At 41.3% G+C, this 19143-nt stretch overlaps 1 protein-coding gene, 1 long non-coding RNA gene and 1 other non-coding gene across 3 annotated transcripts; 1 reads left to right on the top strand and 2 right to left on the bottom strand.

Moving 5' to 3' along the window:
• Window positions 1–3110: 3110 nt before the first annotated feature.
• Window positions 3111–4767, bottom strand: LOC121987921. The gene is made up of 2 exons (XR_006113764.1): window positions 4712–4767; window positions 3111–4356 (listed from the first exon to the last, which is right to left on the bottom strand). It is a non-coding gene; the product is annotated as an uncharacterized LOC121987921 (long non-coding RNA).
• LOC121988249 lies at window positions 3626–3761 on the bottom strand. The gene has a single exon (XR_006113983.1). It is a non-coding gene; the product is annotated as a small nucleolar RNA snoR137 (small nucleolar RNA).
• Window positions 4768–13370: 8603 nt separating the features above from the next.
• LOC121987920 (3-ketoacyl-CoA synthase 12-like) lies at window positions 13371–15342 on the top strand. Its single transcript, XM_042541623.1, has 2 exons — window positions 13371–14218; window positions 14615–15342. The coding sequence occupies exons 1-2, from the start codon at window positions 13373–13375 to the stop codon at window positions 15140–15142; spliced, it is 1374 nt and encodes a 457-aa protein (XP_042397557.1). The 5' UTR covers window positions 13371–13372; the 3' UTR covers window positions 15143–15342.
• Window positions 15343–19143: the final 3801 nt, after the last annotated feature.

Genomic DNA, 19143 nt, shown 5'->3' with positions numbered 1-19143 from the left:
TTGTCAATTATTGTACTTCAGTTTGTAATTATTTCGAACTTATAGTTGTTGCCCACCGAAAGCGATCAAGGATCGCGGGCCTTCGAGTAGGAGTCGCCTTAGGATCCGAACGAAGTAAATCCTTCGTGTTTGTGTTTTCTCTATTTCATTTCCGCTGCTTTAATTACTCGACGATTGTTTTACGATTCCGATAATCGAACGAAATAGTCGCGAGCGCTATTCCCCCCCCCCCCCCCCTCTAGCGCTTCTCGATCCAATAATTTGTTGTTAGTTGACTAGCCTCTTGACCCACCAGGTCTGCATGCCAGTTGTCCGGTCTGCAAACCCAACTGGACTTCTGTCGGTTGTCTGGTCCCACGGACCCAACCAGACTTCCTGCCAGATATCTGGTCGGCTTGTTGACCTTTCTGGACTTTGCACCAGCTATCTGGTCCTGTGGACCTAGCTGGATTTCAGCCTGGTGTTCGATTCGTCAGACCCGTTAATTTCTGCACACTTGGTAATACAATTAAATCACAAAATATTCAACTTAACTCACTTGTCATTCATCAAAACCTGAGTTAGACCGTTAGTGCAAAATGCACCAATAGTTAGTCCTTCTGAAATTCTGAATCGATCTAGCTCTAATACCAATTGTAGGTCTAGATAGGTCGGTTAGAGGCGATGAATAGCCTTGAAATAAAAGTTAGCATTTCTTTTGCTTCTAGCTTAATAAGGGGCACACATTAATTAATTAACAAAAATTATTAGCATAAAAAGAAAGTAAGAATATACTCTGATTTTACTTAGTTTACAACCGAGGAAATTGATAATCTAAGACAATGAAAACTCACTAAAATCTCCCTTAAAGAAGGCGAAATAACCTCTTACAAGCGTTGAAAGCACATAACAAAATTATAGAATTTAGAAGTTAAGAACAAGTGTGTTATAAACTTCGAGCACTAACTCTCTATTTATAGCCTACTAGTAGAAACTAGTCATTTGCTGACGTGGAACTTCCCAGGCGCCTGGACTTAATCAAGTCGATTCACTCTGCAACAGCTTTTCTCCAACGGCTCTAGACTTCTCGGGCGCCTAGACTCGGTTCAGATGCTTGAGTCTGCTGACGTGGACTCCGTACTATCCTCTTTGGCAATAGCTCTGGCTGACGTGGTAGAACGATCCAAGTACTTGGACCTGGTCTGAACACTTGGACCCGGTCCAGGCGACTGGATATGGTCCAAACGCCTGGAATGGTCAACTTCCAGGTTGACCATTCTTTGACCTTCGTTCGCTTGGATGATATTCCAGCCGTCCAGAGTTGAGCCCACCTGAATCGATCTTCGATCTTCTCCTCGAGCAAACTTCGTCCCGACTTCTCATCCCTCGAATGTGTCGCACACATCCTCTCGCTCCACCTGAATACTCTTCTGCAGCTCCTCGTCACTCAGATGCACTGAACCCGTTGATTCTCTTACAATGTCATCCTTTTCACTTGCAGTGTCTTCCGCTAAACTTCTTATATTCTTAAGTCCTTGCACACTTAGACACAAGACATCAAATCCACAGAACCTAACTTAATTCGATTGATCACATTAAGATTAACCCAGAGTACTTACAATGTACCTATCAAGAATTGATTTCTTTCTCATTGTAATAAATCTATCATCTTCTAATAAACTAGGCACCCGGGGAAAAAATTATCTTAGAATGTACATTGATGGTGCTCCTTCCATACGCTTGAACCGCTCCCCTTCTTCTATTCTCGAAGTCGCAGTTGTCAATCACTCCGGTCGATTAAACCTCTTCTTCCTGCAAGTTAGCAAGTATCAGCGGACGTCGATATGACTAGCATGACTCCTCTCTGACCGTCAAATCAACACGAAGCTGAAAGGCAAAGCTCGCAGTTGTACGAGAGAAAGAAATGTGAGTGGTTGGAGATGGAGAAGATGACCAACATAATCCTTATCTTGATGTCTATGTTTAATTCAATGCCTCACTTCATGTTTAATAATTTGGTTCATCTATTTTTTCGGAATCGATGATAGGAAATGCATTAAAAAGGGAGTAATCACGAAATTAAATTTAGGAATTTAGGCTAATCGGAAAAGCAATTACTTATAAAAATAAAATAAATAAGCCCTAGGACTAGAGCTCAGTTAAATTTACACCTCCCTCCATCTCTATTTTAAAGAAAACGGATCCTCTAGATTGTACTTTGCCGTCTAAAGGATAAATCACTATATTGATTGATTAATTTGAATGAAAAATGATATGCTCAAGGAAAAAAAATTAAAGGAAAAATTCAAGGATAGACACACGAAAATGATGAGACTCACAAAAAGTGAAATGATGAGCCATGATTTTATGTGTCTATCCTTGAATTTTTTCTTAAATTTTTTTTCCCAAAAAGTGAAATGATGAGCCATGATTTTATGTGTTTATTCTTGAGTTTTTTCTTAAATTTTTTTCCCAAAAAATGAAATGATAAGACATGATTTTATGTATCTATCCTTGAATTTTTCCTTAAATTTTTTTCCTTGAACATATCATTGCTCAATTTGAATATACTCCTCCACCTGTCAAATTATACTCCTCCACCTGTTTAACAGGTAGACTTCATCTAAATTAATTAATGAATTTTTATGATCCTTCTCCTAATCCATAAAGTATGGACAAGATGATCCCACTTATGTTTTATGTTTTAGATGGCTACACGTTACGACGAATCACACCATGTAATAAAAAACATAATATCAATTTGATTTATTTTTTTAATACTCAATGCCCAGGAATGTGATTTTTATTAGATGTGATTTTTTAACAAAGGAAGTCAAATTGGTCTCCAATTATTGAGTGATAGGAAAAATAAATAATATTAATAAATTTATAATTTACAATTTAAAAAAATAATATAATAGCAATTATAAAAAAATATTAGTAAGAATCTTGATAGTTTTAAGAAATGTTTGACTTCCGTGTTGCCACTAATTACTCATTGATAAAGGACCATATGTTAGCATAAATACATCATAATTTATTTATCTATATCTAACCGAGAGCAAAAACGTGTGATATAACCTACATGAGAATCGAATCCTCGTTGTACAAAGTCAAAGTCAACCCCAACATTAGATAAATCATTCCTTTATGAGTTGTGTGCCCATCAAAATCTCAATTACACAAATCTAGAAAGTTGTCCCAAGTAAACTTTTACAACTTCAACAAGTAGACAATCTGAAGCACAATTTTTACATAATTTAAAATTGATCTAACGCACAATTTTTACAGTCTTCTAAAGCAAAAGCCCCGACCACCTAGTCTGACCTCCAAGAAATCTGCAGAGTTGTCTATTCAAAACAAAAAGGTCAAAATCACAATAACAATTTTCTTAGGAACACAAAAGTTCACATGAAACTTTATCCCTCGTAGAACACCATGCTGTTTAATGCTGAATAAATAAATCTATTCTGCCCTCTATATAATGAACCAGTAGATAGAGCAGGACACTAGAACAACAGCGTTCTATTATATATATAAAAACATCCAGTGGGATACAAACAAATCTATGCTTTACCGGATATTACAATAGAAATGGATAAGTGAATCAGAGTAGATCAGGAAACACTCATTTAACTTTTAAAAAACATTTATCAGGAGACAGGTAACAAGATGACAACAATAAGACACCGTGCTGTTTAATACTGACTAATAAATCTATGCTTCTCTCTACAGAACGACCCAATGGATAGACCAGGCCACTCTTTCAGGATAGAAGCAACGAAAACAAGAAAGATTTAACTTTTAGGGGAAAAAGAAAGAAACTTAGTCTTTGCTTCATTCTCTTCCCAAGTACAATTTCATATAAAATGTATGAAACATTAACTATTGTTGGAGATGATTGATAAATTGATGACTAAATTAAACTGGTGGAGTTAACCCTTTTGAATCATGATCTTGGGGTCTCTGATCCGTCTTGATCTAGTAAACATTGGAACGATGCTGGTTTAATTCTCTCAACAAGCACTGACTTTTAATTAGGGAATATGAACAAAAAAAGATGAATATTTGGAACATTTGCTAGAAAGGTGAAACTTATCAATAAAATTAATTTGTTCAACAAGTTAATCGCTTCACTTATTATAAAAAAATATCATCACGGTAATCTAAGACATTGACGATAAAACAACAACGAATTATTAGATGAATTGTTGAAACATAATAAGAATCAATTAACATTCTTTACCAAACTGAGGCCACCAAAACATCGCCAACAGAGTCAGAAAGGAAGCCAATAGGGTGCCTGGGCGAGTCTTTGATTAATTACAAAGCACTTTGTTTGGAAGATCCAGTGTAATTCGAAACTCCCTCCCCTCCCTATACATTTAGAAGAAACGAAGCGTCGACCACAAATCACTGCTTAGTAAGGGAACGAACCCCTACGTCAAATATCAATCAGATCGAAACACAAAAAAGTATTCTTTTACGAGGACAAATAATGAACGAATCTAATCGGCAATTCGAGATCATTAGAAGGCATCGAACGAGGAACGAAATATCAGATCGAAACACAAAAAAATATTCTTTTACGAGGATATATAGTGAACGAATCTGATTAGCGATTCCAGATCATTAGAAGGCATCGAACGAGGAATTCCCATCGAGAAGATCGATGATGACTCAAGATTTGCAATGGCAACTCAAACACTAACGAATATGAGGAAGAGAGTACCTCGAAGTTTGACGACGCAGCGGCCGAGTCCTCAGTCATGAACTCTGCGACGTCGTGGCGAGAAGAGAATGTGAGCGTCAATTTATTGAGTAGCATCTAGGGCTTCCGGGACGTGTCCTTCGTCTAAACCGGCCGGATCGGTTGGGTTTGGGCTTTGCAAACATGGGCCGAAACATGTAGGTCCCTTCAAAGCTCTCTCTCCACATATACACACACAAAATATTAAATTAAAAAAAAATCAAAATGCCATTTTTTTTTTTTGTAAAAGGCATCGTGTTCATACTACCGGCGAACTAAGGGGGTGTTTGGTTTAGGGAAATATGAGTGAGGAATGAGAATGAGAATGAGAATGAGAATCATTGATTGTCATTGTTAATATTTGGATTATAAGAATAGGAATACAAATAAGGGAATGAATCCTTGAAATTGGGTAAGACTCATTTCTACCTCTCCTTCAATGAGCTATTTCCCTATTTTCATCAATCAAAATATTTCCTTATTCCAAAAATACCCTTTACCTAAAATTAAAATTTTCTCCCTTAATATCAAATATCAAAATATATTTATTTATTATTTCTTTCCTATCACTTCTCTCTCCTTGGTCTCTCTCATCATATTTTCTTTTTCATCATTTTATCACACACTTTCTCTCTCCTTAATCTCTCCTATCACACTCTATTTCTTTTTTTTTCTTATTATATTTTATCTCTCATCATACTTTCTCTCTTCTCAATCTCTTTCATCGCACTCACTTCTTTCTTTTTTTCTCATCATACTTTCTTTCTCATCATACTCTCTCTCTCCCCAATCTCTCCCATCACACTCTCTGTTCTCTTTTTTCTCATCACACTTTCTCTCTCCTCAATCTCTTTTGTCACACTCCCTCCTTTTTTCTCTCAACACACTTTCTCTCTTATCATACTTTCTCTCTCCTCAATCTCTCTCATCACACTCTCTCTCCTCATTTTTTTCATTGCATTTTCTCTCTCTTCATCTTCTCTCATCGTATTCGTCTTTTGCCACCAATACTTTCTCTTATATCATATTTTTTCTCTATCTTCTCTCATCATGCTCTCTCTCCTATATATCACACTCTCTTTTTTCATTTTCTCTCATCACACTCTCTCTTCATTCTTTCTCATCACACTTTCTCTCATCATACTTTCTCTCTCATCATTCTCTTTCATCATATTTTTCTCTCGCATTCATCTTTCTCTCACATCTAATTTTTTCTCTTATTTTCCTTTAAGGGTAAAAAAGGAAATTTTGATTTATTCCGATAGAAAATATACAATTAATCAAACATTATTTTTAAGAGTGATATCCATACTCTTAGCCATTCTCATTCCACAATACAATGATTCTCATTCCGATTCCTATTCTTAGAAAAGAATCAAACACCCCCTAAAATTATTAGAAGACTCCAATAAAAGATCTACACGATATTTTTTTAATTTGAAATCTATTACTAGTTTCACCCCATAATTAATTATAAATTTTTAAACGAATTTTAATTTAATATATTTTGTGTCCTATATTTCTATTTGAGTTAAAAGTTATAATATCTCGTACCCTCTAAAATTTTGAAATGTTCGATTCAAATTGACATCTAATCATTTAAGACGTAGTGTGACTCGATTGGGTAGGGTCGCATTTAAGTGGCTCTATGGGTTCGCACAATTAATTTTTACATGGATGTTATTATAATATATCAAAAATATAGACAGTAAATGATTAGGATTTGGTCCGATAGAGTTGTCTTTTCATGTCATTATTAAGGATGTTTAAGTAATATTATATTTTATGAGTTAATTATACTCTTTTCTATCTATTTTTATATTTAAGTTTTAAAAATTATCTCTATATATATCAATGATTAATTATATTTTTAAAATGTCATATTTTGACCATTTATCATTTTTAATTCAATTCCCCACTCAAAATTCAATTCCTCTCTAACTCCTAAATCCGTCCTTAATACAAGCTATGAAACTATTGAATCATCAACAACTCTATGCTACTTATTTTATAACTTATAGACCGACATGGTTACAAACCTGAAAGTAATCGAGCATAATCCAACGAACTTGTCTACATTAAGTCATCCATTATAACTTATACCAAATGCACATTCCCTGAGACGTGCACGCTCCTCAACACATATCTGTAATGGCCCTGTCAGAAAAGCGTGTCTGACGCCATACCTCAATAGCCCCGGCATATCCCTGACGTGACAATGGAAACGTCCACCGTACAATTCTCTGTCTGACCATGCCACCCGCCACGCAGCTTGTCGATGACACTAATCCCTAGAAAGATACTCCCAGCTGCTCCTTTTGTCTGTTATCGGGTCAAGCAGGGTAGCCGCTCGGCCAATCAACTACTATCATGGGCGGGTCAAGCGGGGTAGCCGCTCGGCCAATCATCCAACTGTCCTGCCTCCGTCTCGCTGAGTGAAGAAACAATGCCCGCTGGGCCGGGGTTGCAGTCCCCATTCGGCCGAGCGAGGGTCCGCTCGACCCACCTTCGTCCACTCGGTCGGATACTACCGTTGACCGCTGACTTTGACCTCCCACTTGCCCCGCCTTATTACTACCGGATCACATGTCTCCCTTCAAGTCTAATCGAATGAGGCTGAAAGTCCGACTGACTAGACGAAACTAGTCTAGTGCTGCGTCGGCCGCTCGGTCGTGCTGATGAAGAGGGTCCGATTGGCTCCCCGTCGTCGCTCGGCGAAGCGTATGCCGATACTTAAAATGCAAAATTCACCGCTCCGGGTCCTGGTCCACGGGCGGTCAAAGCTAATATCGTCTGAATCTCCTCGGAATTCGCACAAATCACCGTCATTACACTGAGCATGCGGCCATGCTAGGTAATGGAGCTTATTAAATGCGACCCTGTAGGTGAATGTCGCGTGGCGCCACCGCCGTCACCACGCAATCGGTGCATTAGAGGTGATGTGACATGTGGCGGTTCAAATGCGATGGTTGGATGCGTGCGTCGATTCTCGTGACCTAGATCGGACGGCTCCGCTCGGTCGAGCCCGATCTTTATAAAGCAGCTACGCCGACTTCTATTTCATTGTTGCTGCCTTCGTATTCGTGTGCTCCGGCGACTGTCCGCATCCAGTGCTCCGGCGATCCCCGACTTTCTACTCCGGTGCTTCCTTTTCCTGTAAGCTTCCATTTCTGTTCCTTCCTCTTCTTTTCTCGTCCTTTAGCGTTTTCCGGTGTTCCGCCATTTTGTGCGGCGAACCTCCTGTCGATCCTGCTCTATTTTTCCGGCGATCTCTTTAGTGAATCCTTTTGCTCCTTTGTTTTCCAATCATGGCCAGTTCCTCCCAGCCAGTCGACCCCTCCCCTGGTCTCTGATATACCGCCATGGAGACCAGGTTTGATGCGGGCGACGCGACGCACCTTATTAACGCTTTCGACATCCCGCCCGACCATGAGATTATCTTGGCCGGTCTGTCTGATCGGCCACACAATCCGTCGACCGACACTATTTGCTTCTTCCGAGACCAGTTCGTGGTCGGTCTCCAGTTTCTCATCCATCCGTTCATCACCGAGGTTTGTAACTATTTCCAAGTCTCACTCGCCTAGCTTGTTCCCAACTCTTTTCGCCTGTTATGTGGTGTTGTCGTGCTATTCAAAGTGCACAGCATCCCCCTTAAGCCTTAGATTTTCCATTACTTTTACTACCCCAAACAGTCCGAGTTGGGCACCTTTCTTTTTCAGTCTTGAATTGGTTTAGTCTTTTTTTGATAAGATGTTTTCCTCCAACAAGCACTAGAATGATTATTTTTTCTACTTGCGTCTTCCCAAGCTGCCACACTTCCGAGCCCAATGGCAGACCGCCCTGCCACCTCCGCCCGAGTTGAAAAGGTATAAGACCCGGTCGGAGTATCTTCATGCGGCCAACATGGTTGCCGGCCTGAAATTCGACATCCACAGGTTGTTGCCAGATGACGTCCTGTACACGTTCGGGTTGAGCCTGATCCGAACTAGTCTCTCGAGCGGCATTGGTAAGGAATTTCCCCTTGTTTTTTTTTCTTTGGGTCTAACTGATTTTCCTTTTTTCTTTTGCAACTGACACTATGATGAAATCGGTAGCGCTCGGCCTGATGAAGCTCAAGGTTGCCGAGGTCGAGGCAGCTGCAACTAAGGAGATGGATCAGCTCGACCTTACGTCGGTCGGCTCGCATGAGGGTGAGAGCGAAGCAGCTCCAACTGCTGGCGGGAGCGAAGCAGCTCTAACTGCTGGTGAGATGAAGGAGTTTCTGATTAGGAGTTGCAAAGAAGACAGAGGAATATGTCAGGGATATGTTGCTGGAGGAATTTCCTCTGTCGAAGACGTATGAGCTGTTTTTAGAAGGTGTGAAAGAAGAAGCTGCTCGTAAACCTGTCTCTGTGATTGTGGTTTCCGATAGCTTTTCTGTGCAGTGATTTTATTTTGGGTTTACATTATGGTGTTGCTATGTTCTTCTACGCTATGAATAAAAATATGTTTTATGCTATAATCCAACTCGTATTATTTATTTCGAAATTGTGCTTTAAGATATATATCAATCTGACTAAAAATTCAAAGTTAATATTCGACTCAAAGTGAACAATCAAACTGATCATATCCAATGAATTGTTATTTATGAGAAAAATATTACAAGTACAGATTTTGAATTTGCTCAGATACAAATAAGGATCGATTTTATTCAATAATCTGTATAAAATTTATATAAAATAATAACATTTCAAAAATAAAGATAAAAAATAATATTTATTGGCAAAGGTAAGGAAATGATGGAGGTGGTCCTATCAAATACTCAAACTGTAATAAATCTAACACGATAGAATATTGAGGATTAGACTATTGAGAGAATGAACTTTTTAGAATTTGCACCCAAGATGAGTTTCTTAACAGTAGCATGGTCTCCCGTGTATTTTGGTTTACCATTGCAAATCATATAGAAGAATAATTGAGATTTTTCATTTTCAGTCCATTAAGAATAGAGCATGTGCAATAAAAAAAGAACATTTCATATTCTTGAAAAATTTTAAGATTCTTGAAAATTTTTAATGAAAATGTGTACTTATAAAGGATTCCTTTAGGTGGCGTTTGGTTTAGGGATTTAGGAATGAGAGAATGAATTCATTCTCAAATATTATGTTTGGTTAATGGAAATAGAATCAGATTTGGAATGAAATCCAAAAATTTGGGTATGGATGAAACACACCCCCTCTCTTGGGTTTTGATGGAATAAGAATGTAAATTAAGTTTATAAAAAAATACCCTTAGTATATTTGTTCAATTTTTCTTTTCTCTTTCCTCAATCTCTTATTTTATACCGTCTTACGCATTTTTTTTCAAAAGATTATTTCCAAAATTCGAACTCATGACTTTTTAATCACAAAGTAGCAATTTTATTATTGCTCACGGCTCCCCTTCATCTTAGAAATGTAATTAATTATTAATATAGAGACATAATTTGCATGTCTCTTTAGACATGCATGTCAATTGGAAATGCAATTAATCATTAGAGATAATTTTTAAAAGTTAAATAATTAAAATAAGTGGAAAGGGTATAATTGATTTATAAAATATGATATTACTTGCATACCCTTAATAATAACTTTAAAAATGATTAAAAAGTCCATTCTAACCGATCATATATATATATATGACTCAAATTAAAACAATTTAATAGAGCTCGACCACTTAAGGAGCATAGTTTCACCAACCTCGCTCTAGCGAGTTTTAATTTCATTAAATGAAGCAAGTAGAAGCCTTTCGATCAGGTGTCTTTATAACATCGTGGGACTTGATGAATTTAATTGATGCTCGATATTTATTACGATTGTGCGTTTAATTAAAGTTAGAGATCCTTTATGTACCCTAATCGATGAACCATTTACACGTTTAATTAAATTCACATTAAATGCTCTTTTATGAATTTTAGGTGGGCATCTTACCTCTCTTTTTTTTTCCCCTATTTGTCTTTTTTTTTCTAAAAAAAAAAAAAAGTACAGACACAATACTCAACCATCACTTTCATTCGCTTGATCGAGTCCCTTAAATAAACAAGACAATTTGGTCCCCAATCATGGCAGGATGTATAATCGGTTAAATACTTTTAGAATAGAAAAGTTTTATGGAGCCCCATCCATCTTTCCCAAGGTTAGTATGTATGAAAAATGGGATATTTGATACTTAAAAAAAAATAGACATTGTTAAATAGTCAGAATCTGACCAGCTAAAATATATACATACATGTATATATATGAGCATTTTAGTAATATTATATGTATATATTAATTACATATATGTACATGTATATATTATAATTGGAAAGATAAAGATTTCTTGCTGGCCAAATTCTAGTCAACAAGATTTACCTTAAAAAAATTACTGTTCGATCTCTACTGTAAACGTAATCAATAATTATAATCATTGCAATCTCTTCCTTATTAGCAAATTCAATTCTAAACACCAAAAAAGCTTTAGAAACATTTAAAGCTAGAGATAGTCCAAAGAAAAAGAGCTCATTGACTCCCCTCGTCGTGGTTGGGCAACACGTGCCAGAAGAATCTTAGGCATCTTCAATCATTAAAACTTTAATTAATTTTTTTTTATGATTTTAATATGTTACATGAATATTATAAAATTTCGTTGAAAAATCTCCAATGATTAAACCTCTATGTGAATTTTTTTATGATATAATTCATAATATATAGTTGCATGATTTTATACATATATATCAATTTTAATATAAAAGAATATGTTTGAGTTTTCACTACTACTCTTCAACTACTAAACCTTAAACTTATCTATAATAGTTTAAATTTTTTTATTCAATTTTTTTAATTTTAAAAATCTCTCACGTACTTTACATTGGTGATGCTCTTAGCAAATCTCTTCTTTAAGAAGAGAAGGTCAGGGAAAATATTATCCATCTGCAATCAAAGTTAGTAATACAGTTAATGAATTAAATGTGGTAAAATATATTTATATTCATTCAATATCTAGTTATCAATTAAATAAATAAATTTAAATAATTATTAAATTAAATAAATAAACTCGAATAGATATGTTGTGTTGGTTAATATCCATAAATTGAGATTATAAATTATTGATAAATAATATTAATGAATAAAATTTATAAGTTATTTTTCACAATAAACTCTCTTGTTATCTTGGTTAATAAATAAAAAAACTTAAAAAACAATTAAATTTATATTATCAAATTCAAATCAAATAAGATTTTAAAAAATAAAAGTTACCTTCTAATGAGAAGAAGATGAGTTTCGCTTTCGCTTCCCGATTTATCCTGATGGGCGGTAAAAAACTTCTTTAGGACTAAGACATTTATCCCATCATTAGTCAATTTGAAGAGATGAATATTTACCCTTAATTTGGATGGGGCAAGCGAAGATTCATTAACAGAAGGAGAAGAGAGAGAAATGGAGAGGAAATAAAATATTTATATATTTTTTTTGTTTGGGAGGGAGGGGAAGTTCATTAATGTAACATGTGTTACCTGTGTTTGGAAGGAAAATGAGGATAATGAAGATTAAAATTATAAAATTACTCTTATTTTATTGAAGACTTACGTGTTCAAGAACCTAGTACATCTTACATACATTTATTGGTTAAGACTTATGTATTCAAACAATTGTAACTTATTTATTAAAGTCGGTGTCAGTGTCGAAGTCGGTGTCGACGTCAAAGTCGAAGTCGGTGTCGACGTCAAAGTCGAAGTCGATGTCGAAATCGATGTCGGCGTTGAAATCGATGTCTGCGTCGAAGTCGACACCGACGCCAAAGTCGACGTCAGTGTCGACGAAATACAAGCGCTACCTAAAATAATAATTTTTAGAATTAATATAATAAAATAACGATAAAATTAAAATATATTTTTTTTTAGTTCTTTTTACCCTTCCTTACCTCCTAAATAGGAGTGTAAAATTTTTTTTTGTTTCATTAATAAGGAAGATTAAAACTTACTCTTACCTTTTCATTCTACAGCTCACTTCCTTCTCAACAAGGTTTCAAATTTCCCTTTCCTCCTTTTTTTTTTTTTTTTTTTTTTTTTTTTTTTTTTTTTTTACCACCAATCCCTCACCTCCTCTCAAATAGTCCGTTAGTATCAACTAAAAAATAATCAAATAATTAATAAGTTTAAATTAAGAGATTTATAACATTTAAACAAATTCAACTCAAACTAAATTTAAATCAAGCTTAAATTTATATAAAAAAAATTAAGCTAAATTTGAACCGCCATTTTCATGACTTGACTTGTTTTAGGTTTGACTCAAATTTAGTTCGATTACCTTAAGGAATAAATATTAGCGGTGCGAAGGAATCTTTTATGGGTGCTTGACTCAACCGTCGAATCCAACCTCAATTGATCCCGGCCTTTCACACGTGGAGAGTCCGTATTGTCCATTGCGCAAAGGACCCCCCTTCGTCTAGGGTTTTCTCAATCCAAGCTGATCGGTCGAGTTCGCGCCAGCTAGCTAGATCCTGGTCCACAGCTGCAAAAATCTCTGTAAGGCCGTAAGGGTGGGTAAATGATCGCATTAAATGTGAGAAATTACTTTTTTTATTTTTATTTTTATTTTTATTTTATATTTGTAGTTTATGCAGACGGCAGAGGAGAGTCTTCTCATGGAGTTGTTGTCAATGGCGTCCGCCTTCATCCTCTTCTACTGCTTCTTAAACATTCTATGGGTTCTTTTCCGGCGGTGGCGCGACCGGCAGTGCTACCTGGTTGACTATGTGTGTTTCAAGCCCTCCGACGACCGGAAAATATCGACGGAGTTCAGCGGGGACATCGTGATGAGGAACCCGCGGCTGGGGTTCCCGGAGTACAAGTTCCTGCTCAAGGTCATCGTCAACTCCGGCATCGGCGAGGAGACGTACGGCCCGAGCAACATTTTGGAGGGGCGGGAGGACGAGTGCACCCACGGCGACGGCATGGCGGAGATGGACGACTGCATGGACGCGGCGCTGGACGAGCTGTTCCGGCGGTCGGCGGCGTTGCGCGTGTCGCCGCTCGACGTGGACGTGCTGGTGGTGAACGTGTCGATGTTCGCGCCGGCGCCGTCGCTGGCGTCGCGGATCGTGCGGCGGTACGGCATGCGGGAGGACGTGAAGGCGTTCAACCTCGGCGGGATGGGGTGCAGCGGCAGCCTCATCTCGCTGGACCTCGTCGGGAACGTGTTCCGGGGGAGGGGGAGGACGACGGCGGTGGTGCTGTCGTCGGAGTCGATCGGGCCCAACTGGTACCGCGGCAGCGATAAGTCGATGATGATGGGGAACTGCCTCTTCCGCTCCGGCGGATGCGCCATGCTGCTGAGCAACGACCCAGCGATGCGGCGGCGGGCGAAGATGAGCCTCCGATGCCTCGTGCGCACCCACATTGGCGCCAACGACGACGCTCACCAGTGCGCCGCCCAGAAGGAGGACGACCGAGGCCTCGTCGGCTTCTTCCTCGGCAAAGACCTCCCAAAGGTCGGTAGTACTTTTTCAAATTACCTCCTAGTTTTGTAAGTATTTTACTTTTACCCCGAATCTTAGAAAATGAATTTAACTCCTGTAGTTTTTAAAGCCACCAATACATTTCACCCTTTTTCTTCTATCAAGTACTGCATCACATAACAATAAATTGCAACCCCACATGCAGATGTTTTCGTATAATTGGGGACGGGTATAACTGTGTTGTTAAGACTGAAATGAGATAATTTAAACTTACAAGGATTTATAAGTAATTAACTAACCGTTAAGGTGTGGAAACCAAATTTGCTCTGGTTCTTACTCTGTTTTCGGAACAAAGAAGAAAACAGAGCCAACTGTTCTTGACCGAAAGATGCTCGATCGTTCGATCGATTCTAAGCTGTTCATGAACAGGCTGCAGTCCGATCGTTAACGGAGAATCTCCAACGCCTTCTCCCCAAAGTGCTTCCCACCCGAGAGCTGCTCCTCTTCGCCGCCCGGACGGCGAGGCAGCGGCTGTGGTGGCTGAACAAGGCCGGGGCACCTCTGGCGGTGGCGGCGCGAGTCAACTTCAAGTCCGGCATCGACCACTTCTGCCTACACCCCGGCGGCGCCGCCGTGATCGAGGCCGTGGGGCGAAGCATGGCGCTCTCCACCCACGACCTCGAGCCGTCGCGCATGACCCTCCACCGGTGGGGCAACACCTCCGCCAGCAGCCTCTGGTACGTCCTCGCCTACATGGAGGCCAAGCGCCGCCTTCGGAGGAACCACCGCGTGCTCATGGTCACCTTCGGCGCCGGCTTCAAGTGCAACAGCTGCGTGTGGCAGGTGGAGCGCGACCTCGACGACGATGGAGCTTGGGCGGACTGCATCCATGGCTACCCTCCCATGACCTCGACCAATCCCTTCCTCGAAAAGTACGGCTGGGTCAACGATGAGTGATCGCCATTGCCATCCAACAAAACTACTATGAAAGCACCTTCACAACTCTCTTCACAGCCATTAAGAATTTAAGATCAGAGCAGAATTCCCTTTCAATGTAGTTTTCTTCTTCTTCTTCTTCTTCGTCTTGTTGCTGTTTTCCTGTGATTAAACTCGATTATGATGATTAGTTCTTAGCCGCCACTAATTAATCAACATGAGCTTAATTAATTGTATTTGGATGCATTATGCTGTTGAAAAAAGAAAGAAGTTTGTTTGTTGATTCTTTCATGCCTCATGAATGCAACAAGAGCTTTCTTCCAGCTTCATTAATGGCGGCAATTAAGGGCTAGAACTGCCCTTCTCCAACGGGGCATGTGCCTTACCAACATTTTCGCCGGTCTCTTTCCCATGAATTGATTGTCGTCTCCCCATTTTTAAATCTCGCAGCCTAAATAAGTTTAGCCACGATCCCGTCCGGAATTTGAGTCAGATGGAGACCGGACGAGCGGTCAGTGATGTTGACTGATCCCATCCGGAAGCTGAGTCAGATGGACCATCGGGTGAGGTGGCGAGAATGTTGACGGAGTCTCGACATCCCGGAGGAGGGGTGTGCTGAGTCTTCAGAAGTCTTCTGGTCAACGTTACTTGCAGCCAGCGACCGAGTTGACCCAGCCCCTGGTACCCCGATGCTCAAGCCGGATCCAACAAATATATGAGTACAAGATTAAGCCATAAAATAATGAAACATGCATAGAATATGAACGAAGAACGTACCCTGACCCAGGGGGCGCCCTCGGATGGGACGCGGTGTGAGTTGTTGGGGCCCGGAAGAGTAGACAATGCCCGATCAGGATGGAGAGCTGGATCTAACGACGAGCAGCTGAACGAGGCACGGACTCGGAAGACGGGCTGCAGGTGATCGGTATATAATATCGGCACGCAGACCGAGATAAAGCACCGGCACACAGGCCGGGAGGTACTAACGGCAGGCAGGTTGGGACACGAAATCGACACGCAGGCCGGGATACAGCGGACACGCCCACGTAAGACAACGATGCGAGGATCAAAATGTAGCATTGGCTCGAAGGCCGGAACGCAGTTTAGACGGAGCACAATCAGATCGGAATCCACTAGCGGTGGAGGCCCGGAAGCCCGACCCACAGCTAAGGCGCAGGACAATGCGAATGGTGTGGAGATGTCCTACAGTGAGGCGATACGAGAGATAGCGCTGCGACGTCCTGGAGGAGACCACTGGCGAGACAGTGCTTGGTTGTTCGACGGTCTGAAGGGCGGTGACCGACAACAGAAGCGCCGACCGATCGTAGGGGAAGGAGACGAGGGCTGTCGGCACGTGGCAGCGTCCGCGCGGAGAGGGATGCGCTTGCTGTTCGCCTCGTTGGTAGTATGGGAAAGGAGGCGCCGATTGCTGGCGTCGCCGGCAGCGGCATCAGAGGAGGGGAAGAGGTGGCTGCGGCCTCGCACGAGGAAGCGGTGGAGGCATTTGAGGCCGGCTCGCGTGGGTGAGGAGAAGGGACGACCAAAGACAGAGAAGGAGCAGTCGGCGACCGACGTCGTCGTCGGCGAGAAGCATGAGGAGGAAGAAAAGTCCTCCTCCTTGTTACTGTTGGTGCGGAAGCAACCTCTCCAAACTCCCTTTTCTGGCGGCAGAATAGAACCAGGGAATAGGGAGAGAAGAGAGGAGGTGGAGGCCGGCAGCCGGTGTCGGCGTCGGCGAGGAGTGTGAGAGGACGAGGAAAAAGACGCTCCTCCCTCTTCTCGGTGGTGGCGGCAGTAAGGAGGAGAGGGGGCGACACAGTGAGGAGAGGGAGAGGAGAAGAAGTGGTGGTCGGTGCCGGCTCCTCACGACGTCAACGCGAGGAGAAGGAGAAACCAGGTGGGCTGGCGGCGGCACCTCCACGAACCAAAAACCCCCCTCCTTGCATGCTACAGTGTTTGCCTCTTAAAACCCTATCCCCCCTTTTTCCCAAACTGCCCCTCCCTTTTCTCTTATCCCCCCCCCATAAACCATATCCACATCATTGACGAAGGATGACTGAGCTCCTTGGAAGTACTATTGAGGACGGCTGACGAGGGGCGATGACAAAGAGGGTGATACATAAATCCTGCGCACATTCAGACAAGCACTTTGTACATTAGGGATTAAGAACCAGAGAAAAAGTTCCCGGAGCAAACTCTCTGATGCTCAAGTCAAGTACTTTTTTCCCCAGAAACACAATAAAACGCCAAAGGAACAAAGTATAAGACAGATGCGAAAAAAATCGTGAGCGTACCTACGTAAGGGAGAGGACCCTCTTTTTTATACAACAGTGCGTACTTCTAGCCTCTGCCAGGTATCATGGAATGTCGGATGTCAGACCTTGTCCGACGGTAAATGACGCGTGACATCCTCTTATAGGTCGGAGGAAGGTTCTGTTAGCAACGAGCCACAGACCGTTAGAATATACCCTGACATGCAGCAGTTATTTCTTGACAGGTGGTTACGATTTTCTGACTCAGTTGTTGTTTTTGTTGATCGGGTCTGGATAGAAAAACTCTTGACGACCAGCAGTCGAAGACCCTGGCCTCGATATATCCGAGTAGTCCGCCATATCCTGGTCGGGTGTGCCAGGCTCTTATATGTAGCTCTGCTTGAGAAAACCCGACCGGTAGAGATAGTCTCTGCTCTTCTTTTACTGTTCCTCATTCTGTCAGTCTGAATCCCCGATCTGTTCATCCCGACTGGGCATTAACTAATTAGTTGCCTCTAGCAGTTATATCCCTTCTACTGAATGATACGCCCTTTTGACCCCTGATTACCACGTGTTGGTCCCTTTGGAGGCCGGCAAGAGGGGAGGGGTGAATTGCCCTACAAAATTAAACTCGAACCTTTCTCGGATTTCAACTATATAACATAAACACTTGTAATAAAAAGTAGAGACTAAGTAAAGAAATCATACACCAGAGATTTACTTGGTTTGCAATCAGAGGATTGCTAATCCAAGGAAAGTAAGCGCACTATGATCTCCTCTAGGCGGAGAAGCCTCTTTACAACGTTGACAGCACAAATGAAAAGAACACAACTGAAAGCACAGAAAGAATTGATTACAAGTGAGTTAAACTGAATGTGCAGACCAGTACTATATTTATAGTACTGGTCCGGGCGCCTGGAAGGAGTTCCGGGCGCCCTGGAGGGGATTAAATTCTATCCCCAACGATCAGATCGCGTTTGACGCGATCCTGGTCAAAAAGTCAGCTCCGGGCGCCCGGACCCTCATTAGTGCCCGGGGCGCCCGGAATGATTCCGGGCGCCCGGACCCCTTAAGTCAACTTTGTTGACTTTTTGTGGTCCAATTCTACTACTCCGGTTTAGCTCGTTTCGGTCCGGGTCTGTTCGCTTCGGCTCCGTTAGCTTGGGTGATCTCGGCCTTCCGGAATAGGGCTCACCCGAACCCATGTTCCGGCCTTCTCCTCGAGCAGCCTTCCTTCCCGGTTTCTCGTCCCTCGAGCGCCGCGCACGCTCTTCTCGTCCACCGGTGTACTCTTCCGCGGACACCTCGTCCCTCAGACGCACCGAGCCCGTCGGCTCTCTCCCGTGCCGCGTCTTCCGCTCGACTTCCTGTGTTCCTAAGCTCCTGCACACTTAGACACAAGGGTTAAACAAACGCAGGACCTAATTTAGCTTGTTTGATCACATCAAAACACCTTGGGGTTCCAACACCACGTCCTCTAGACTTTTGACCGCCATGTTCTCTTGACTTCTGACTGTCACGTCCCTTTGACTTCTGACCGCCACGTCCTCTTGACTCCTTCCTGATTGGCTCTCCTGACCCCCACATCATACGCCGTATCAAGCCATATTAAACATATTTTGATAACCCGAATGACAAAGATAGACAATTTGATCTAACAAACCTCTTTTCCTCATTCCAGTCACAATCCTTCATTCTCTATAGGGAGCACGAGCCTCTCCTCTGCCACCGGTGCCCTTGCAATCTCTTCGTCGAAAAGAAAACCTTTGT

The sequence above is a fragment of the Zingiber officinale genome, chromosome 5B (assembly GCF_018446385.1).
Source record: "Zingiber officinale cultivar Zhangliang chromosome 5B, Zo_v1.1, whole genome shotgun sequence".
NCBI classification, from domain to species: Eukaryota; Viridiplantae; Streptophyta; class Magnoliopsida; order Zingiberales; family Zingiberaceae; genus Zingiber; species Zingiber officinale.
The sequence above is the reverse complement of the archived record's forward strand: the minus strand, read 5'-3'. Positions and strand labels throughout refer to the sequence as shown.

What these genes read in the sequence shown, in the direction of transcription:
- LOC121987920 (XM_042541623.1), top strand. Translation starts at nt 13,373, where the DNA reads ATGGAGTTGTTGTCAATGGCGTCCGCCTTCATCCTCTTCTACTGCTTC. An exon ending in TCGGCAAAGACCTCCCAAAG is followed by an intron (nt 14,219 to 14,614) that starts GTCGGTAGTACT and finishes GTTCATGAACAG; the next exon opens with GCTGCAGTCCGATCGTTAAC.